The sequence below is a fragment of the Uranotaenia lowii genome, chromosome 2 (assembly GCF_029784155.1).
Source record: "Uranotaenia lowii strain MFRU-FL chromosome 2, ASM2978415v1, whole genome shotgun sequence".
NCBI classification, from domain to species: domain Eukaryota; kingdom Metazoa; phylum Arthropoda; class Insecta; order Diptera; family Culicidae; genus Uranotaenia; species Uranotaenia lowii.
Window position 1 is genome coordinate 50,827,967 of NC_073692.1, and position 24,017 is coordinate 50,851,983.

General features: G+C 34.1%; 1 protein-coding gene across 4 annotated transcripts in view; it reads left to right on the top strand.

The window, feature by feature from the left end:
* Positions 1-23,256, top strand: part of LOC129747104 (clavesin-1-like) — a 94,704-nt gene extending 71,448 nt beyond the window's left edge. For 3 of the 4 annotated variants that reach the window (XM_055741129.1, XM_055741131.1, XM_055741130.1), the window contains 4 exons: positions 13,382-13,646; positions 21,872-21,966; positions 22,037-22,381; positions 22,443-23,255. In XM_055741129.1, the coding sequence (XP_055597104.1) occupies positions 13,505-13,646; positions 21,872-21,966; positions 22,037-22,381; positions 22,443-22,745 (885 nt within the window). In that variant the 5' untranslated portion in view covers positions 13,382-13,504 and the 3' untranslated portion in view covers positions 22,746-23,255. Of the gene's footprint in view, positions 1-13,381; positions 13,647-21,871; positions 21,967-22,036; positions 22,382-22,442 lie in introns of all 4 variants that reach the window. The other variant, XM_055741128.1, reaches the window with a different exon arrangement.
* The last annotated feature ends 761 nt before the right edge of the window (positions 23,257-24,017 follow it).

The following is a 24,017-nucleotide window of genomic DNA, read 5'->3' on the forward strand; positions in this document are numbered from 1 at the left end:
TACACACATTTCATGACTTTTTTAAACAAATTTTTAAAATGTCCCGCTTTTTTCCCTCAAAATGTCCCGCTTTTTTTCAAAACCATCTGGCAAGCCTACTTTATGCCCAGTCGAATTTTCCGATGGTCCAGTGTAGTCTGCTGCTCAGCACAATGTACACCTGGGCTATCTACTTGTGGTTGTCCAGGGCGATGCTGCAGGGACTCGGGTTTGGTGGGCAGCACATTCACGCTGGTGCTGGTGGGAGATTATTCCGAGCTAGACTCATCGTGGAGGGCGTCCGATGTGGCCTTTTGTTTAGCCGGTACTTCCGCCTATTCCAGTGGCAAAAAGTAACCTCGCACCCGGTGAAAACAAACCTAGAGGGGATTAAAATAATTAAATATGAATAAATAAAAACAAGTTTTAAAATTTTACCCGTCGCCGTCCGACCAACAACTTTTGTTTTCAAACGCTCTGAGTTGTTTTCATCTATTTTGCTCGAAAAAGTGTGCGTCTTTGCTAAGTCCCGGAGTTTGGAACTCGCTAGATGAAAACAACTCAGAATTTTGAAGGTTTCTCACTCAGTTGTTTTTATCTTCATACACGGTGCGACTTCTGAACCGAAACAAATCAGTCTCTGAATAAATTGAAATTACCGTGTAGGTAACAGTACTGGGTGATTAAGCTTGCGGATCATGGGCAGCAGGCGACGGTTCAGGCACTCTTGGACGTAAACGTCTGTATTCATTTTGTCAGTGTTCACAAACGGCTCGGAATGCATGCCCCATTTACATATGGTTTAACAAACCATTGCGTTTTCACTGATTTTTTTCTGAAAAAAATCATGTTTCCATCTCGCCAACACTTTGGCCGTCCCGAACAGTGTAATATCGGTCATCCGGAAGCGTTTTGTAATCAAACTTGCAAGAGGATTCGTCGTCGATGATAAGCAGCTTATTTTTGACTCCGCTTTGGCTTCCTCTGCCTCTTACATGTCCTAATACCCGATCTTACCTTGGCACGATGAGCATTGCTGAGAAGGGATTCCACTTTTTGGTCACATCCCGAACTGAGGCAGTCTTCCTACAGGCGTAAGCACGCATGACTTTCCAGTCCAAAGTTTTGTCCACCGAACTCGGTTTCCGTTAAGATTTTTTTTATTCACGAAGCTGCTTTCCTCTCCATACTACCGAATTGAATTTGGGACCGCTAGAATGAGTACTTCTTTCATTTTCGTAAACTGACTCAGCGAAACGTTGGGGAAAGTACACCATGTTTACGCTTTTCCGGGAAAATGCTTCTCATTTTCACGAAAACGATGAAAACTGGAGCTCACGATGCACAAAGTTTTAAGTTAAACTGTAAGCCACATCACCCAGAACAAATCAGATGTATAATCCGGAATGTGTCATCCAGAATGAGCAGAATTGTATAAAAAACGTGCTTAGACATAATGGGACACCCTATGGACGATGAGATGCATGCCTTAAAAAGGCATGTAAAAAAAATGATGTCTCTAGTCTCCCGAGAAGTATGGGAGACCTACTGCTTCTTTCATTAACCAAGATGTACACATAAACAAGTCTCAGCAACCAAAATCGCAGTTCAACTTGCCGAGTGTGGACGAGGCTTTAGTTAAATCAATGTTCATTGGATAATTTGCTTCCTGCAATCAGACCGTGTTGCTAGTTTTTTTTTCTAGGAGATAAGGGCATTCTGGGCATGTTTTCGTACAAAACATCAATTTGAAATCCTGGCTACCTTACTCTAATTTCAGGGTACTGCAATATTTAGTTCACGCGTTGTTAAAAAAGTTTCCTTCTTAGACTACAGGCGTTTTGAAATTCATAAAACATTTTGACAAAACATAATTATGTTCATCGATATTATCAAGTCAATCAAGAATGAATATACGACTTATCGTCGCTTAAGTATCACAAAGTCTAATTGTAGTCCGATGTCTGTTTACATTCCACATCGTTAGCTTCTTAATTATAGCTGCATTTTATTTTCTTTAAATACACCAACATTTTTTTTTCATTTTTCTCTCATCTAGGTAAATTTTTGTTTTGCTTTCTTCTGGCGTTCATCGCAAATGCATGCGCGTTTCAAAACCAATACTTTGTTGTTATGTCAGGCGCAGGAGATCAAAAATCAAACTCGGCACGTGTCGGCACTAACTATCCCCATCCAAATAAGTCCAACCGCCGAAAATGTGATTAAAAGGCACTGGCCAAAATCGCTATAGATAGCCTACCAGGGGTTAGGCACTGAAGCCGAAATTAAATCTGCGACCGACCCGCAGTGTGCAATTATTTATTGTTGTTGTGGCTTGAGGCTTTCCGCTCCAGGTGGTCACGCGCCTCCAAAGATCACTCACAAAGCAGAGAGTCTAATTCTCTATGTTGTAGTAAAATTTTGAAGCTACCCTTGCTTTGAGTGAATCGTAAATTTTGAGTACTAATAAATGACAAATAAGTGTTATCTAGCTCAGGACATTTTCAAACTGTGGAACGATGAAAACTGGACAGGTTGATAGTCTAAGTCTACAAAGTTTTCTCTTTTTTGTAGAGGTAAAAACGTTAGAAACATAAAAGTTATTTATATTGTTCCTGTAATAAATCAGTCTATTTTTATAGAAATCGATGGCGAAATTGTTCGCAATTTTTGCTTTACTTCTGTCTCTATGGGAGTTTTTTTTTTGGTTCACGATGCAGCAAATTAATTTATTGCAACTTATAAATCTCCAGTTTCCCTTCGGCTCATAAACATCATAAAGCATTTTTTGATAAAAAAATAGTCCGTAGGCCTACATATCTTTTTGAACGAACGAAACCAGTTCAGAATCATTGTCAACATCGACAGAGCATATCAGAAAAGCAGTATCAAGTTTACAGCGGAACGGTGACAAATCAAAGCGTTAGGAATAAAATTAAACTTCGGTCCAAGCTGAAAAAAAAACTGTTAAGGGCAGAAGAACTGTTATTCGGACTCTCTTCATAACCAGCTACGAAATACAAAGATAAAATTTGAATCAAAAATTAAAAACTCTATATTTAGATGATACAGCCTTCAAGAAAAGTTTCATCAAGTTGGAAAGGATTTTCCTCAATCATCTTTAAATATTCCGGTTTTGAAGATAGCTTTAATACAATATATTTACCTTATTCTAAAATCTTAATAGCTTTCTTAAAAAAAAATCATCAAAATTTGGACACAAGATGAAAATGCGACAAAATGAAATAAAAGTTAGAAAACCCGGTACACTGGCCGCTGTTGACATTACCAATTTTGTTAAGGGCTTTGAATTTTTTTCAGTTACTCGGTAGAATGACTGTTTCGGTTGTTTTGGTTCAAAAACTTGGGGACAGAATGTGTTGCTCAACCTACCATAAAGCATCATGCCAAACTAGCAAATTTGCAGTAAATTTGATAGAACATTTTCCACAACTCTTCATTTGGTATAAGAGAGCATTAAAGACATAGAAAATGGATTTTAAATAATAAATAATGTATAAAACACCAAGATATAGATCGCCCAAGATACCCCACATTTTGTGGCCCATGATATCCCACAAGTTATAATTTTCAAATTGGTTGCGTTTGAATGACTTATTGCTATTTAATAAAAAAATCCTTTTCCATGAAAAGAGCAAACAAAACTATGACCATAAGCATATGAGCATATTTTTGGTATAAACTAAAGGTTTCCCACCGATGCAATTTTCGGGTGGTTTCTTAATTATGTGAGTGCATTTTTTTAGCTTGTTAAATAAAAGAAGCGTATGATGCGTACACAAGTTGGAAACATATGGAAATATTTTAGAGGGTGGCCCAAGATACCCCACTTTCTCGCCTAGCAAAAATCTGAATCAAATAAAATTCTTGTAGGTTTAATTTTTATTTTAGTTTATTTTACCATTCTTTTAATTTAATTTTTTTTTACATTTTTGTCATTTCGTTATTTTGTAATTTTTTGTGATTCTTAAATTTAGAAGTTTTTTTTTCATTTTTTAAATTTCGACAATTTCGATAATTCTGACAATTTTGACAATTTTGCTTATTTTTACAATTTTATCAGTTTTGATATTATTGTTATTTTTATTAGTTTTTTTTTCATTTTGAAATTTTTCACATCTCTGACATTATTTGAATGTTGGGAACTTAAATTTTTTTTGGCCTTTTCCGACACTTTTGTCGTATTTGCCATTTTTAATCGTGTTTTTCCCCCATTTTTCTCACATTTGTAAGGTTTTTTTTATATTTATTTTAATTTGTATAATGTAATTTTTGTCTTTTCTGTACTTTTTGTCATTTTTGTAATTTTTGTTTTTTTTCGGTTTTGTGGTCATTTTTGACATGTTTGACACTTTTAAAATTTAACATTCGACATTTTTGACATTTTTTTTAAAATTTTCCCGTTTATCACTTAAATACTTTTGTCAATTTTGGATTTTTTCTAATTAACCTTTTTTGTCATGTTTGTCTTTTTTATCACTTTTATTGTTATTTTCATCATTTTTATTTTTCTCTTCGTTTTTCTGTTTTCTAAATTTTTATCATTTTTCTTTTTTTTTTAAATTTTTGGCATTTTAGATATTCGGTTTTGCAACTTTTGTTTTATTTGTCTTTTTTAGGGTATGCTGCTTTTTTGTCATTATTAAGTTTTTGGCATTTCTCACACTTAATATTTTTGACATGAACGTTTCATGCCGCTACCGGGAATCGAACCCAGTACGCCTAGGTTACCAGCCAGCCTATCCGCTAGACCACCTCAGCGCTATTATAAACTCATTTTTAACATTTTGTGCAAAAATATAGCAAAGTACTTAAAATAGACAAAATACTAAAGTTATCAACCAAAAGTCTCCAAAATCGGACGAATGAAATCAAAAGAAATTCAATATGTCATAAGATGACTGAGGTTTTTCATGGGAAAGTTCTATCAAATTTAGTACTGACTCCGTTTGTTTTTGGCAGCATTCGATTTTGGAACAACCGATTTTGGCACATGTGTTAAAATCGAACGCTTTTTGGAACGTAATTTTAATACATGTTTATGTTCACATCAAAACAAAAACCAAAATTTATAAATATTTATAAAACATAAAGCACTCGAAAATGAAAAAAATGTTGAAAATTTCATATATCTAATTAAAAAGCTCTAAATGCATCACGAACATGATTAAATAGAATAATAAATGACTGAACGCAAAATGAGAAACCAGTTAGACTGAACTCCACGTGGAGTCATTCGTCATGCCATGCTTTAACTTTATTAAATAAAAGTTAATGGGGATGCATAATATCAGGTTTTTATTTGCCAGGAATAATTTCAGGAGTAAAAACCAACAATATTTTATAGGAATCTGAAACACACTGTCAGTCTTTGTATTACGAAGAAACATTTTATTACGGTTTTGTTTTGGATGTCCGCAGCATGCGCAATTTGTGATTCTAGTTAGGACGGAACATGAAAAAAAACTCATTTACAAACGTTGATGTAATTCCCATCTTTTAGAGTTCGACTTTTGTTCTTTCAACAGTTTTAATTTTCGAAGAATTAATCAAACTTTTCAATAAACTACCTAAAATTTCATTTCCCCCTTTTCGGGATTTTCGGAAAAAACAATGGGGGTGCTGAAAAATAAAAATTAATATTTGTTCCGGCCTTATTTTCCCAAACCGAGGGACTAAATGTGAATGATTAGTTTGACAGTCGAGATCGCATTTCAACTTAATTTTTAAATAAACCACCTCTCAACCCAACACCCACATTTTTGTAGTTGTTAATTTATTTTTCCAATTTCTACCGAACATTGTTCATGAAGTGGTGGATGATGTTTGTGATTGATGGAGATCAAATAATATATTTGATTGTAGAAATTGCAGTAACTATCCATTAATAACCTACCCTAACAAAAGTTTTTTTTTTTAATTGTTTCCATATTTTCTCCTGAATCTTACTCATACATTCAAGGTTTTTTCCCATAATTTTGATCAAATTTACATGTTTAAAGTACATTTATAAAAAAAGAAAGAAATAAAAAGTGCCATCAACAAATCTTTTGGCCAGCAGACAAGTCACATTTTTAAGATTCGACCTGCCGGCTGAAAATGTTGGCCACCTATGGTCTAAGAGAGTGCTAAGAGTTACAGGTAACTTACCACTCTATAGATTGATTTTTTTTAGAAAAAATATCCGAAGTCACCCATTAAAAGGTGAGGTTGGAAAACAACAAAATTAAAAAAAAAATATATTGCTTTGAATCAGTTTTGATATGTTTCAATGCTAGATAAAAAGGGTTGAAGTCCGTAAAAAACTTCAACCGAAAAAGTACTGTATTTATGTATGTTGGCTATCCACCATGAGTGCACGGATTCATCGCAGTTTCTGCCTAAGTATGTGTTCATGTGATTTTTATAGATTATTAAGCTCGACAAATCTCCAATGCAGCTCGTAGGGGAAATGTTTCCTAAATTGGCCTAACGGGTTAAATGACCCTAAGGCCGCGTTTGACGAAAAGGCTGACAAGGCAACATATCTAATCAATGAGTTTTGAGGGTAATACGCTTTGAACATAAGGCAAGAAAGAATTTCATGAAAAAATCAACTCCAAAAAAAAAATTTAAAATTCATACAAGGTTTTGATACCTTTGGATGTAATATTTTGACTTTTAAAAACTATCCGTCAAGAAGCTCAAAACAAAAGTTGGGTGATTTTTGTATAAAATTCAAATGAACCATAGAAGTAAAACAAATTTAGGCTTTTATGATGGTTTCATAATGATTAGAAAGAACAGAAATTTAGCCTAAAACATAAATAGGCGCATTTAGCCCGCACGGTTTTAGGTTCGGCAATTTTGACAACAGTTTTGGTAAAATCGATTTCTCAAACACTAAAAAATATTTCAACATAAACATTACTCCAATGTATAGAAAACAGATGTCAGCTCGTGTGTATATAGTTTTTGTAAACATATTCGATGAAATATTTGATAAAATCAGTATTCTGCTTAATAGGCGCATATATACCCGGACCCCATGGCTTCGTATGAACTGTTATGGAGTGAATGTATTGTGTTGATGTATGTATATTTTGGAAGAACGAGTCAATCAGATGGGCTAGTTTACTTACAGGTATTCCGGCATCCATGTATATACCTGACCAGCTGGCAACTGATTGAACATTCTTATTATATAGTCAGTTATAACACATCTTACCTGTCGACCACTTATTGGATTCGAAACCCAAAAGTTTTCTTGCCGATACCGGTAATCGAACCCAGTACGCCTGGCATAGCAAACCCAGACTCGCGTCAGCCTATCCGCTAGACCACATCGGCGCTTCTTCAACCGAAAAAGTACTGAAAGTCAAGTTCCTGAGCCCCTGTGGTTGTGTAATTTTTTAAAAATTATCAAAATAATTGTCGTGTTTTATCGAAAATTTTTTTGTAAAAATAGTTGTTTTTAATTATAAAACTAACCTTCTGTAATTTTTTCAGCGAATGAAAAAATAGGGTTTCAGAGGGTTAAGATGTCATATTTCTAGCATAATTTAGTACTGTGAAAGAAATTAATACATGGTCGCGATTCGACCAGACCGAACTGAGCGCCATAAACTTGATTTCGAGAAAACCGAGTTCGAAGTTCACAGCCCTACCAATTGATACCATTTCATCAGATATCTTATTTAATCATTGTACTATCACATTTAGACTCTTATAGAGCCATCGAGGTTATACTGGTCGATTTCTGATTACACATCAAGCAGAAAACTGAACTTTAATAGCATTATGTTTGCACCCAGTTCACTCTGGTCGAACAAAAATGTTTAAAAAATTGTCATGCACTATCATTTGACTGGGCAATTTGTACTAAACGTAGGAGCCTACTTATAGGCGGTTTACAAGCAGCACCCAACGAGTATGGCTGATGCTTGAAAAATGTTTTTTTTCGTTGAGCCAGAGTGAACCGAGCCATACAAATTTCGCACTTTTGAAAATCGGAATACTTACTTACTTAATGATCCCGCGCCGATCCTCCGGTGCATAGGGCCGTGGTAAAAGACCTCCACTGTTGACGATCCGGAGCCAGCGACTTCACCTGGTCCCAGTCAAGATTCTCGTCGACAGTTCGGATTTCAGCGGCTAGGCTTCGCCGCCACGAGTTTCTGGGCCTGCCTCTTCTTCGATGACCTTCTGGATTCCAGTCAAGCGCCTCTCTGCAAATCTCGTTTTCATCTTTTCGCAGCGTGTGCCCAATCCATCTCCACTTACGTTCCCGAATCTCGATTTCTAGCGCCCTTTGATGACACCGGCGATGTAGTTCCTCATTCGAGATCCAGTTGCCAGGCCACCAAGCGCGGATGATGTTCCGCAGACAGCGGTTTACAAATACTTGCAGTTTTCGCGTCGTCACCGCATATGTGCACCAAGTTTCGCACCCGTACAGCAATACGGATTTGACGTTTGAGTTGAAGATTCGGATTTTTGTTCGTAGAGAGATCTGGCGTGACCGCCAGATGTTTCGGAGACTCGCAAACGCAAATCGGGCCTTTCTGATCCGGGTTTCGATGTCTTTCCTGGTACCACCATCAGGCGTTATCTGGCTACCAAGATACTGGAAGCACTCCACTTTCTCAACTTGTTGCCCAGCTACCATGAAACTGGAGGGATTTCCTGTGTTGATCTCCATTGACTTGGTCTTTCCGACATTGACTTTGAGACCTGCTGCCTTGGAACTTTCGGTGAGGTCGTCGAGTTTGCTCTGCATGTCCGGTTGTGTTTGGGCGAGCAAAACAATATCGTCAGCCAGGTCAAGGTCGTTCAGTTGCTCCATTGTTAAAGGATTCCACGGCAATCCTCGGTTCGGTGCACAGTCGATCGATCCAGTCAGAATCTCATCCATTACGATGAGGAAAAGTAGCGGTGATAAGATACATCCTTGTCTCACTCCAGCAGTTACCGGGATTGGTTCGGACAAGACACCATCGTGCAAGACCTTGCACGAAAATGCCTCGTATTGTGCTTCGATGAGATGGACTAGTTTCTCTGGGACCCCTCGTCGCCTTAGAGCCGCCCAGATGTTTTCATGATTAAGTCGGTCGAATGCTTTTTCGAAATCAACGAACACCAGCAGAAGAGAGTCCTGGAATTCGTTGATTTGTTCCAGTATGATTCGTAGCGTTGTGATGTGGTCCACACATGATCGTCCGGATCGGAATCCAGCTTGTTGCCGTCGGAGTGTAGCGTCGATTTTCTCCTGGATCCTGTTCAGGATCACTTTGCAGAGTACTTTGAGGGTTGTACAGATCAACGTTATGCCTCGCCAGTTACCGCACTCTGTCAGGTCTCCTTTCTTCGGGACCTTTACAAGGATACCCTGCATCCAGTCGGCCGGGAATGTTGCAGTATCCCAAATGTCAGCGAAAAGACGGTGCAACATTTGTGCTGACAGGGCATGGTCGGCTTTCAGCATTTCAGCAGGGATGCAATCGATCCCAGGTGCTTTGTTGGATTTCATGTTTTTGATTGCCGCTTCTATTTCAGCCAGCGAAGGCGCTTCCGAGTTGACGCCATTTATGCGACTTACTGTTGGCGCTTCAAGCTGCGGGTTCTGTTGGCCATCGCTATTCGTGACTCGGAAGAGTTGTTCGAAGTGATCAGTCCATCGTTTGAGCTGATCTGTTCGATCGGTCAATAACTGACCTGCTCGGTCTTTCAGCGGCATTCTTGCATTAGTCCTTGCACCACTGAGGCGGCGAGAAATGTCATAAAGTAATCGGATATCTCCATTGGCGGCGGCTCTTTCCCCCTCTTCGGCTAGGGAGTTTGTCCAGGCTCTCTTGTCTCGTCTACAAGCTCGTTTAACTGCCTTTTCCAGCTCCGCATATCGTAAGCGGGCGGCTGCTTTGGCTGACCCGGTACATGCCTGCTCAATTCCGACTTTCGCCTTTCTCCGATCATCGACCATCCTCCAAGTTTCATCCGACATCCAGTCACTTCTTCTTCCACAAACTTTACCGAGAGTACCATGGCTCGTCGTGATAAAGGCATTCTTGATTCCACACCACTGTTCTTCGACTGTTCCGTCTGTCGGCAGCTCCGAGGCTCGGGATTCTAGCTGTTCAACGTATGCCCTTTTCACCTCTGGATTCTCCAACCGGCGGACGTCGTATCGACACCCGACTTTCTCCTCACGCCGTTGGACACGCGCAACTCTCAGTCGTATCTCGCCAAGGACGAGGTGATGGTCAGATGCAATGTCTGCGCTTCGCTTGTTGCGGACATCAAGAAGGCTCCTTCTCCATTTTCGGCTGATGCAGATGTGGTCAATTTGATTTTCTGTTCGGCCATCTCGGGATACCCAAGTGACCTTATGTGCTGGTCGATGGGGGAAGAGCGATCCACCGATCACCATGTTGTTGTTGCCACAAAATTCTACAAACAGCTCTCCGTTTTCGCTCATCTGTCCTAGGCCATGGCGCCCCATGATGCGCTCAAGGTCTTGATTGTCGGAGCCAATCTTTGCGTTGAAGTCGCCCAAATGGATTTGAATGTCACCCTTCGGAATTCTCTCTACCACGCTGTTCAGTTGACTGTAAAACTGCTTTTTCTCCTGCAAATCGGCAACGTCAGTTGGCGCATAACACTGGACCATTGTAAGGTTTCTAACCCGTGTTCTAAATCTGGCTACGATTATTCTTTCGTTTATCGGTTCCCATCTAATGAGGGCCGCGTAGGCCTGCGGGCTTAACAGGAAACCAACTCCTCGTTCCCGAGTAGCATGTTCTCCTCGTATGCCAGAGTAAAGCAGGACTTGCCCGGATTGTGTCTTGTGTTCTCCAGTATTAGGCCAACGGACTTCGCTCAGTCCCAGAATTTCAAGCTTGAGGCGGCTAGCCTCTCTAGCAAGTTGTTCCAGTTTGCCTTGTTGGGCAAGGGTTAAAACATTCCAAGTTCCAATTCGTGTCCGTGTTTTCATGCTAAAAGTCGTCGCCAAAGTTCCAGATCGGTCATTTCTTTCGGATTCCGTAACAAGTTATGAATCGGGAGCAGTAGGTTGTTAGCCTAAAGTCCCTATCCCGCGATGGGGCTGCCATCTTGGACTTAGCTGGCGGGAGCCGCATTTCATAAATTCAGCCGCTTGCTGCAAGACAGACGCTGTTTGAGCCGCCCCTGACCTGGAGAACAGACGCTCGGTTGTTGTTGCACGCCGCCCCTGACCTGGGGAACAGACGCGTGCGGCCACCTTCTCAGTCTGCATGCGACCAAAGCATCCACCGGGGTTGGGTACCCGATCTCCGCTTAGGTTACTCGCACCCCAGCCGGCACCGCGGGGAGGTAGAGATAGGAGTTGTGAATAAGAGGTGATATGAAAAATATGAAAAATATGAAAAATCGGAATATGTGTGATTTAAACTTACCGGTTGCGTTCTGAACGACAGTAAGCAATAAAATAAAGCATCTTTTATCGTTGAATGTCAAAAATCCTAACATTCCCTTAAGTAAATTGGAAAACAAAATTCAAGGGATTCGGTTCAGTCTGGCTGAACGAGATTTTAATAAATGTTAACAATCCGCAACATGAAGTTTTTAGCTACGGGAACGTTTCTTACCATTTAATTTATTAGATATTAGTTCCTGACAAACCGAAGAACTGTTTTGAATAGAAAAAAAACCAACACACATAAGCTTATTTCGAACAAAATCAGTTTCATGACCAAAACATGCTTTTCATCTTCTCCTCAAAGCTGGCTCTCAGTTCACTTTGGCGCAACGCATTTTTGCCATTTCCACTGTCTGCAACATTGAAATTTTCTAATAAAATCAGTAAAAATAGTAAAAATGTTCTGATTTTCATTGAATATGTAGTTTATCATGTTTCGCATCCGTTGCAATAGATAACTCAATTTTTTTCAAATTGGCGTTCAGTTCGGTCTGGTCGAATTGCGACCACATAATAAAAAAATCAATTTGCAATTATCAAACTTAAAAAAATTCTCATTGCTTACACTATTTCAAAAATAAAAACTATTGGAAAAACAATTTTGTTTTTTGGCATAAATTGCTCAGTTAGAGGTCAAAAAAGTTATTCACGTTGATGAAAAAATGTATTCTCAACGGATTCATAGTCCACGCAGTAGAGGATTAAACTTAATTTTGAAAGACATACACCATCTTAGCCGATTTATGCTTTACAGACTGAACTTAAGATTTACATTTAGCACACCATTTAAAACCCAGCAAATCGCTCGGCCACCGAGACATACAAATTTTATTTCAAGTTTCGACTTTTGGTTTAAGATTAATATTTCAAAATTTTCGAAATATTTGGAATTTATTATAGCAGAACATTAATAACTCCTGCCATAAACATTCGGCTTTCAATTGATTGCGATAATCCGTTACAAAAACTAAGATGTACCTAGTGTATCCTAAAGTACCCGCATCATATCAACAGTGTTGTTTCCCTTTAAGTGGTCAAATAGCTCGCAGTGTCGTGCCTCCAAGCAATCAAGATCGATTTGTTTGACAAACTTAGGGGCAATCGCAAGGCAACTGACCACCAAGGTTAATCAAATAAGTAATACGTGCGTGTCGTAATCGCTAATTACAATCGCACTTTTCGTGGATTGATGACCAGTTGGTGGAGAAGCAAAGAGGAAAAAAATTCCCAACCGTAATTTGACGTTTAGCGGCTCTTCACTGCGGTTACGACGATGTATGTAAATAACCTGTAAGCAGCTGAATTACACTTGCACAAATGCATGAGAACGCTTCCCTTTTGACCAGAGCAAATGACCACCAATTACGAAATATCTACTGCATTTTATCAAGAGAGCATCTACCTCTACCTGGCTAGAAGTTTGCTAGCTAACTTTTGTCGTATCACGCATCGGGATTTATCAGAAAAATGAGAAATTACCAAACGCGCAGAGTGGTTAGCTGGCTGAGCTGGGCTGGGCTGGGTGGGAAAAACAATAACTTTACTCACTTATGCATGCATTTCGGAATCCCATCCTCCACGTGCTCGTCAAAAAAGATCGTCGACAACGTTCGACTTGGAGGGGTTCCGTGAGAACTTTGGAATTGCCTTCGATTTGCATCACTTTGCCTGGAGAAGCCATGCTGCCGTGTGACTCAAAGGCTGATTAAGCAAATTCGTTTTGGGATGAGTCGTTGTGCGAGGGAGGGGGAACAAAATTAATTCCCTTTATTCCCCCTTCAAACTTTCAGATGGAATCGGGATGGGATGGGAGCTGAATCATTCTTTCGAAACACTCGAGTAGCATAGCATCTAGTTGTTGTTATCAGACCTCCCTTAGTCAGTTGTAGTTTACACGTGGCATCTAACTAACGGCAGGATTGTTTCCTGTTTTCCTATATTTCGCAGTCGAAAACCAAGAAAAAGCTGCTCATTCGGCCATCGGTGGCGGCGGCGGTTTTGGCGAAGCAACAACAGTCCTATCAGAGAGGGATCTGTCGGTTTTGGAAGAGGCCAATAATCCCGAACAGGATGCCGGAAGTCGACGGGGTTAAGCATGTGTTGGAGCTGGAGAAAGTGCTGCCACCGAAGATCATCGAAATTGCCCGGAAGCAGGGCGAAGATCCGGAGAAGACCTGCTGCTTGATTCAGGACCTGCGGGATATGATCTATGGTGAGTTTTTAGATGATTATGAAACAAATGGATAATCTGATAACAAAAACTTGACATGAGAATTCGATTAATAAAAACAATCTCATGGCAAGAATTTTAGTGACCGGTAAGTGAACTTTTTGGATCTGACTGAAACCAATTTTTCATTTCTGAATTCGGCAAAACAAAATTTTAATTTTAATGCCAAATGACTTGGGAATGCATGAAACGTCGAGATCTGGTGTTATCTCGAAAAAAAATTTCGGCCAAAATTTGACTTTTTAGGCCAAAATTTGACTTTCCCTGAAAGTCGATTTTTGCAAAAATATTTTTCGAGATAACACCAGATCTTGACGTTTCATGCAATGCATGCAAGTCGTTTGGCATCGGAATTAAATTTCTATTTTCCGAATTTCCTGTGGTCGTTTGAGGCACCCCTAAATTAAGTCTGATTGAGCTGAAATTTTGCACAGGTCAGTTTTTTTGGACAATCTACAAAATAAATATAGTGGTTCGAAATGACCCATTTGACTGCTCAAGATTTTGGGAATGGCTCCTTAGAACCCACTGGGTGGTTTTCTAGATAGGAAGCTGTGAACCATAAAAATTTTGTTTACCTCCAGCTGAAGTATGTACCATGCAAGGTTTTTAACTTCAATTACTTTGTCATAAAATATGTTCACAAATAATCATAAGATTTCTGCATCAAAAGTCCTACCTACATTGACTCAATCTGGAAAAAACTGGTTTCTTCAGTAATTTTCACTGATTTTAAAATGGCTTTAAATGGAAATTCTAATGAAATTGATAGATTCTCTCTAAAAATGCACAAAATCCGGTGTCTAGGCATAAACGCACCAATGAGAGAATTTTTTTGTTTTGTCTGATCAAAAATTTTCATCTGTTTTGTCTCTAAAGCTGATGTAGGAAGTAGGCATAATGGTTCTGCCTACATTTAGGGGTTAAAAAATGATTGAAAATCTTTAAAGCAGAAATTTTTACCAATGAAATGACAAAAATGACAAAAATGACAAAAATGACAAAAATGACAAAAATGACAAAAATGACAAAAATGACAAAAATGACAAAAATGACAAAAATGACAAAAATGACAAAAATGACAAAAATGACAAAAATGACAAAAATGACAAAAATGACAAAAATGACAAAAATGACAAAAATAACAAAAATAACAAAAATGACAAAAATGACAAAAATGACAAAAAGTGACAAAAATGACAAAAATGACAAAAAGTGACAAAAATGACAAAAATGACAAATATGACAAAAATGACAAAAATGACAAAAATGACAAAAATGACAAAAATGGCAAAAATGACAAAAATGACAAAAATGACAAAAATGACAAAAATGACAAAAATGACAAAAATGACAAAAATGACAAAAATGACAAAAATGACAAAAATGACAAAAATGACAAAAATGACAAAAATGACAAAAATGACAAAAATGACAAAAATGACAAAAATGACAAAAATGACAAAAATGACAAAAATGACAAAAATTACAAAAATTACAAAAATGACAAAAATTACAAAAATTACAAAAATTACAAAAATTACAAAAATTACAAAAATTACAAAAATTACAAAAATTACAAAAATTACAAAAATTACAAAAATTACAAATATTACAAAAATTACAAAAATTACAAAAATTACAAAAATTACAAAAATTACAAAAATTACAAAAATTAAAAATTACAAAAATTACAAAAATTACAAAAATTACAAAAATTACAAAAATTACAAAAATTACAAAAATTACAAAAATTACAAAAATTACAAAAATTACAAAAATTACAAAAATTACAAAAATTACAAAAATTACAAAAATTACAAAAATTACAAATATTACAAAAATTACAAAAATGACAAAAATGACAAAAATGACAAGAATGACAAAAATGACAAAAATGACAAAAATGACAAAAATGACAAAAATGACAAAAATGACAAAAATGACAAAAATGACAAAAATGATAAAGATGACAAAAATGACAAAAATGACAAAAATGACAAAAATGACAAAAATGACAAAAATGACAAAAATGACAAAAATGACAAAAATGACAAAAATGACAAAAATGACAAAAATGACAAAAATGACAAAAATGACAAAAATGACTAAAATGACAAAAATGACAAAAATGACAAAAATGACAAAAATGACAAAAATGACAAAAATGACAAAAATGACAAAAATGACAAAAATGACAAAGATGACAAAAATGATAAAGATGACAAAAATGAAAAAGATGACAAAAATGACAAAAATGACAAAAATGACAAAAATGACAAAAATGACAAAAATGACAAAAATGACAAAAATGACAAAAATGACAAAAATGACAAAAATGACAAAAATGACAAAAATGACAAAAATGACAAAAATGACAAAAATGACAAAAATGACAAAAATGACAAAAATGACAAAAATTACAAAAATTACAAAAATTACAAAAATTACAAAAATTACAAAAATTACAAAAATTACAAAAATTACAAAAATTACAAAAATTACAAAAATTACAAAAATTACAAAAATTACAAATATTACAAAAATTACAAAAATGACAAAAATGACAAAAATGACAAGAATGACAAAAATGACAAAAATGACAAAAATGACAAAAATGACAAAAATGACAAAAATGACAAAAATGACAAAAATGACAAAAATGATAAAGATGACAAAAATGACAAAAATGACAAAAATGACAAAAATGACAAAAATGACAAAAATGACAAAAATGACAAAAATGACAAAAATGACAAAAATGACAAAAATGACAAAAATGACAAAAATGACAAAAATGACAAAAATGACAAAAATGACAAAAATGACAAAAATGACAAAAATGACAAAAATGACTAAAATGACAAAAATGGCAAAAATGACAAAAATGATAAAGATGACAAAAATGATAAAGATGACAAAAATGAAAAAGATGACAAAAATGACAAAAATGACAAAAATGACAAAAATGACAAAAATGACAAAAATGACAAAAATGACAAAAATGACAAAAATGACAAAAATGACAAAAATGACAAAAATGACAAAAATGACAAAAATGACAAAAATGACAAAAATGACAAAAATGACAAAAATGACAAAAATGACAAAAATGACAAAAATGACAAAAATGACAAAAATGACAAAAATGACAAAAATGACAAAAATGACAAAAATGACAAAAATGACAAAAATGACAAAAATGACAAAAATGACAAAAATGACAAAAATGACAAAAATGACAAAAATGACAAAAATGACAAAAATGACAAAAATGACAAAAATGACAAAAATGACAAAAATGACTAAAATGACAAAAATGACAAAAATGACAAAAATGACAAAAATGACAAAAATGACAAAAATGACAAAAATGACAAAAATGACAAAAATGACAAAAATGACAAAAATGACAAAAATGACAAAAATGACAAAAATGACAAAAATGACAAAAATGACAAAAATGACAATAATGACAAAAATGACAAAAATGACAAAAATGACAAAAATGACAAAAATGACAAAAATGACAAAAATGACAAAAATGACAAAAATGACAAAAATGACAAAAATGACAAAAATGACAAAAATGACAAAAATGACAAAAATGACAAAAATGACAAAAATGACAAAAATGACAAAAATGACAAAAATGACAAAAATGACAAAAATGACAAAAATGACAAAAATGACAAAAATGACAAAAATGACAAAAATGACAAAAATGACAAAAATGACAAAAATGACAAAAATGACAAAAATGACAAAAATGACAAAAATGACAAAAATGACAAAAATGACAAAAATGACAAAAATGACAAAAATGACAAAAATGACAAAAATGACAAAAATGACAAAAATGACAAAAATGACAAAAATGACAAAAATGACAAAAATGACAAAAATGACAAAAATGACAAAAATGATAAAAATGATAAAAATGACAAAAATGACAAAAATGACAAAAATGACAAAAATGACAAAAATGACAAAAATGACAAAAATGACAAAAATGACAAAAATGACAAAAATGACAAAAATGACAAAAATGACAAAAATGACAAAAATGACAAAAATGACAAAAATGACAAAAATGACAAAAATGACAAAAATGACAAAAATGACAAAAATGACAAAATGACAAAAATGACAAAAATGACAAAAATGACAAAAATGACAAAAATGACAAAAATGACAAAAATGACAAAAATGACAAAAATGACAAAAATGACAAAAATGACAAAAATGACAAAAATGACAAAAATGACAAAAATGACAAAAATGACAAAAATGACAAAAATGACAAAAATGACAAAAATGACAAAAATGACAAAAATGACAAAAATGACAAAAATGACAAAAATGACAAAAATGACAAAAATGACAAAAATGACAAAAATGACAAAAATGACAAAAATGACAAAAATGACAAAAATGACAAAAATGACAAAAATGACAAAAATGACAAAAATGACAAAAATGACAAAAATGACAAAAATGACAAAAATGACAAAAATGACAAAAATGACAAAAATGACAAAAATGACAAAAATGACAAAAATGACAAAAATGACAAAAATGACAAAAATGACAAAAATGACAAAAATGACAAAAATGACAAAAATGACAAAAATGACAAAAATGACAAAAATGACAAAAATGACAAAAATGACAAAAATGACAAAAATGACAAAAATGACAAAAATGACAAAAATGACAAAAATGACAAAAATGACAAAAATGACAAAAATGACAAAAATGACAAAAATGACAAAAATGACAAAAATGACAAAAATGACAAAAATGACAAAAATGACAAAAATGACAAAAATGACAAAAATGACAAAAATGACAAAAATGACAAAAATGACAAAAATGACAAAAATGACAAAAATGACAAAAATGACAAAAATGACAAAAATGACAAAAATGACAAAAATGACAAAAATGACAAAAATGACAAAAATGACAAAAATGACAAAAATGACAAAAATGACAAAAATGACAAAAATGACAAAAATGACAAAAATGACAAAAATGACAAAAATGACAAAAATGACAAAAATGACAAAAATGACAAAAATGACAAAAATGACAAAAATGACAAAAATGACAAAAATGACAAAAATGACAAAAATGACAAAAATGACAAAAATGACAAAAATGACAAAAATGACAAAAATGACAAAAATGACAAAAATGACAAAAATGACAAAAATGACAAAAATGACAAAAATGACAAAAATGACAAAAATGACAAAAATGACAAAAATGACAAAAATGACAAAATTGACAAAAATGACAAAAATGACAAAAATGACAAAAATGACAAAAATGACAAAAATGACAAAAATGACAAAAATGACAAAAATGACAAAAATGACAAAAATGACAAAAATGACAAAAATGACAAAAATGACAAAAATGACAAAAATGACAAAAATGACAAAAATGACAAAAATGACAAAAATGACAAAAATGACAAAAATGACAAAAATGACAAAAATGACAAAAATGACAAAAATGACAAAAATGACAAAAATGACAAAAATGACAAAAATGACAAAAATGACAAAAATGACAAAAATGACAAAAATGACAAAAATGACAAAAATGACAAAAATAACAAAAATGACAAAAATGACAAAAAAGACAAAAATGATAAAAATAACAAAAATTACAAAAATTGCAAAAATTGCAAAAATTACAAAAACTACAAAAATTACAAAAATTACAAAAATTACAAAAATTACAAAAAATTACAAAAATTACAAAAATTACAAAAATTACAAAAATTACAAAAATTACAAAAATTACAAAAATTACAAAAATGACAAAAATGACAAAAATTACAAAAATTACAAAAATTACAAAAATGACAAAAATTACAAAAATTACAAAAATGACAAAAATGACAAAAATGACAAAAATGACAAAAATGACAAAAATGACAAAAATAACAAAAATGACAAAAATGACAAAAAAGACAAAAATGATAAAAATAACAAAAATTACAAAAATTGCAAAAATTGCAAAAATTACAAAAACTACAAAAATTACAAAAATTACAAAAATTACAAAAATTACAAAAATTACAAAAATTACAAAAATTACAAAAATTACAAAAATTACAAAAAATTACAAAAATTACAAAAATTACAAAAATTACAAAAATTACAAAAATTACAAAAATTACAAAAATTACAAAAATTACAAAAATTACAAAAATTACAAAAATTATAAAAATTACAAAAATTACAAAAATTACAAAAATGACAAAAATTACAAAAATTACAAAAATTACAAAAATTACAAAAATGACAAAAATGACAAAAATTACAAAAATGACGAAAATGACAAAAATGACAAAAATGACAAAAATGACGAAAATGACAAATAAGACTGAAATGAAAAATGATTTAGGTTTTCAAAGAACGTTATTGGAAAATAAATTTAATTTTTTTATCAATATGGTTTCCACTGTTTTGTGTTTTGTTTTGGGCAATTTTGAATTTTAGTTCCGAATCTGAATTTTGAATTCCAAATTTTAATCGATTTCTGCATCAAAATTACAAACAAAAATCTCCAATTATTATGAACAGAACAGACAGAATCCTTAAGCAAAAATCTCTTATTTGAGTTTTGAATCTTTGATTCTCTATATGTTTTTTTTCTACAATTTTTTATTCGTGATTCATCTAGTGAATCTGAATAAAAATTCCGAATGATGAAAACTCTGATATTTCAAATCTGGATCACCATGTTGGATCTTTTTTAAGTTTCAATTCAGCATAAGAATTAAGAATAAAAATTTCAAATTCAAATCTTAAAAATGGTTTGTTATTTTAAATATTTTCTTTTAATATTCCGGAATCATGATTTTCAATTGCAAAACCGAGATTCAAATCATGATTTTGTCTCCACGATGAACCGAACTGAAAATCAAGAAAAACGAACTGGATACAGATTCAACAATTCCGTTACAGGCAACAAATTTAGAAAATTTTAAAATTTGGAACCAGAACATTGAAAATGATTCAAACCCAAGCTCACCAGATATTTTACAGCACTTATGCGGGCAGGGTGAATCCGGGATATTTTATCTAAAAGCTCTGCAAAATCCAGGCATTCAATTTCAAAGTTTACAACACTTAATCTGGGCAATATCCAGGCAAATTTAGAAATTCTTCAATTAAAATCAAGAAGAAAAAACTCAAAAAAAAGTGGTTTTCTTCATCGAAACAAATCAATTAGTCTATTTGGATATACTTTGTAAGAAAATGTTTTGGACGTAAAACATATAATTGTTATTACGCAATTTAAATGTTTTTTTTTTATTTTGGTAATAAAGTTAAAACATTCGGACTAAATTCAGGCAATCAGACAACCTTAGTCTAATCTTATTAAAAATTCGAGGCTCATGACTGGACCCCAAATTCATACACGAACTTCGTTTGTGAATAACTTTTGATAGCATTTTTCGAGTACAGTCTTCAAATATCTGTCGACAAGTGAGAAATTTTTTGAAAATCTGTAGTAAAACTGTGGACCTGCGATAAGATTTTGAGGTTTTGGCCGTAGTCGAGATTGTTATTCTTGATTCACTGTAGTCGTTCATCAAAAAGTTTATAAGAGTTTACAACTTGAGTTTAGAGAAGTACATATTGCTTGAAATTTTGTGTACCGACATGGAGGATTGACCATTGACATCGATTTCCCGATTTTTGGGAGGTTTTTGACGAGAGTGTCCAAAATTATTCTTCGTTCCACGGTTTCCATTACGTGTAACTTTTTTGATACAAAACGAATCGTAATAAAATTTTCTGATAGAACTGAAAGAAAACACATTCCCAAACAAAGTACATACTGTCAAAACATTCCAGATCCGACAACCATCAGGAGCGCTATGGTATAATAAACAGTGCGTCCAGATTTAAGTCCAGATTAAGATTTTGAAGAGTCTTAATATGAATTTTAGACTTAAATTATCTTAATTTCAAGGTAAATTTTCGGAAAGCATCTTTATCCTTCACATGTTGGGTTCCTATTTATGTAACACGTGGTTCATGCCATATTGACGTTGCATAACGCTAGGCGTTTTGCTTTTCCTCTCTGAAGTACTTTTTTATTTAAATTGAAATTTATCTTATTTCTAGATTGTACCGATTTTCCATGGCAATAATCATTTCAAAAATTTTCTCTCACAGAGCGAGGCGACTGCGAACCCCATCGGGTGGATGACGAATACCTGATCAAGTTCCTGCGAGCACGCTTCTGGAAGGTGGAGAACGCCTACAAACTGGTAACTGAAGTGTACCCTCATACTGTTTGCTCCACGCAATTTCTAACAAAAATCCCCTTCATCCTCACAGATGTGCCGCTACTACACGTTCCGCGAGCAAAACCCCGAACTTCACGAAAATGTCAACCCGATGACGCTGCGTTCCCTCGGAGAGGACAACATCATCACCATTTCGCCTTACCGAGATCAGGAGGGCCGTCGAGTGTTGTACTTCAAATTTGGCAACTGGCGCCCGTCCAAAATTCCGGTGAACGACCTTTTTAAGGCGACCCTCCTGATTCTGGAAGTGGGATCTCTGGAACCAGCCTCGCAAGTGACTGGCGGAATTGGTATCATGGATTTGGAGGGTCTGTCGCTGAATCACGCCTGGTACATGAGTCCATCGGTTGCCCAGAAAGTGATCTCGCTGCTTGTGGTATGTTAATTGAGTGTGATCATAAATTGATCATTTTGTTAACCAGTTTAAAAAATTTTAGACTTCCATGCCTCTCCGGACGACCGCGATCCACATCGTCAACCAGGGCTGGGTGTTCGATACGGTGTTCCAGATGTTCAAACCGCTGCTCAACGATCGGATGAGGGAGAAGCTGTTTTTCCACGGTTCGGACTTTGCCTCGCTTCATAAGCACATCGATCCGGAATATCTGCCGGAAAGGTACGGCGGAACCAAGCCGGAATATTCGTACACCTACTGGTTGGACCATCTGTGCCGGAACGAGCACGTGGTCCGGGAGCTGGAACAGCTGGGCTACGTGGCTGATCCGGCAACCGAAGAGTGATCCCGGGATTTTCGGATCTTTCCAAAGTGTCTGTGATTGTGCCTTGAATATCGTCAACATCATACCGATGGACTGCGCTGCTCATACTTACTGAGTAGATTTTTCATGAGGGTTAACTTTTTTAATAGTCTTTAGACAGGGGTTTTCCCTAGAGTAGCCTTTTATATGTAAACTTTTCATATGCTCTTTATGATTCCGATCTAGGGAAATGCCTAACGATGAATATTTTTGTACAAATATATTTAATATTAATATAAGTGAATGATAAAAATTGTATCGTTTGTTTTGATGAGAAAAACGAGAAAGGTAATGAGAATGCAATTCCGATGATTGTTTTTATATAGTCGAATTTATTGTAGGGAAGAATTAAAATCATTGAATAGGTGGCAAAATAGAACGGTACTTTTTACGTAACACATAAAAACACATTTTTAACTTGACTTTGAATTTTCAAACGTCTATACTACTTATTTAAATTATCTTTGGGCCACATCTATGAGGTTTATGAATTTAAATACAAATAAATAATGGAAATCTAGGTTTACAGTTTAGCATTGTTCAAATCTGAATTTAATTTTAAATTCCAATCATATACTTGGCATAAATTCAAATTTCGTATAAATACATGATCAATATTTAATACAAAGCTTGAACATTCGAGAAATTATTGTAAGCCAATATTAAAAATATTCCATATTCTAATTCGCACTCTAAATCTGATTAAAACTTGAAAAACAAGCTTGTAAATTAACACCTTGCGGATTTAAATTAACACATTGCGGATCAAATACGAGTTATCTCGTTTTTTGCTTGACGCGTGTGTGCTTCACTGAGAAGCATAACTCAAATGTGATGCATTTTTATAACGAAATTTTAATCTACATAATTCTGGGCAACACTTTTGATAACGCAAAGAAACTAAGTTTGTAGATTTTGCTATGCTACTTTCATATGAGTACAATATAAGCTACACACGGCTCCTCCTCCCCCACTTCAATTTCACTGAACAAAATCAGATGTATTTCGAAAAATATGAAATAAGAGAAGAATAACGATATCATTTAACAGTTTTTTTTTTCAATATTTATAGAACAATCAGCAAATCTATAATATTACTGAAAAAATAAAAATTAATAAAAAAAATTGTCATAATTTGTATACCTAGTAGTTTGAAATTGTCACTTTCAAAGATCTTTAAAGAATTTCTTGTTATAAATTTCATTTTACAAATGAAAATTATACACACGTTGTTGAGCTTCTGAATATTTGTGC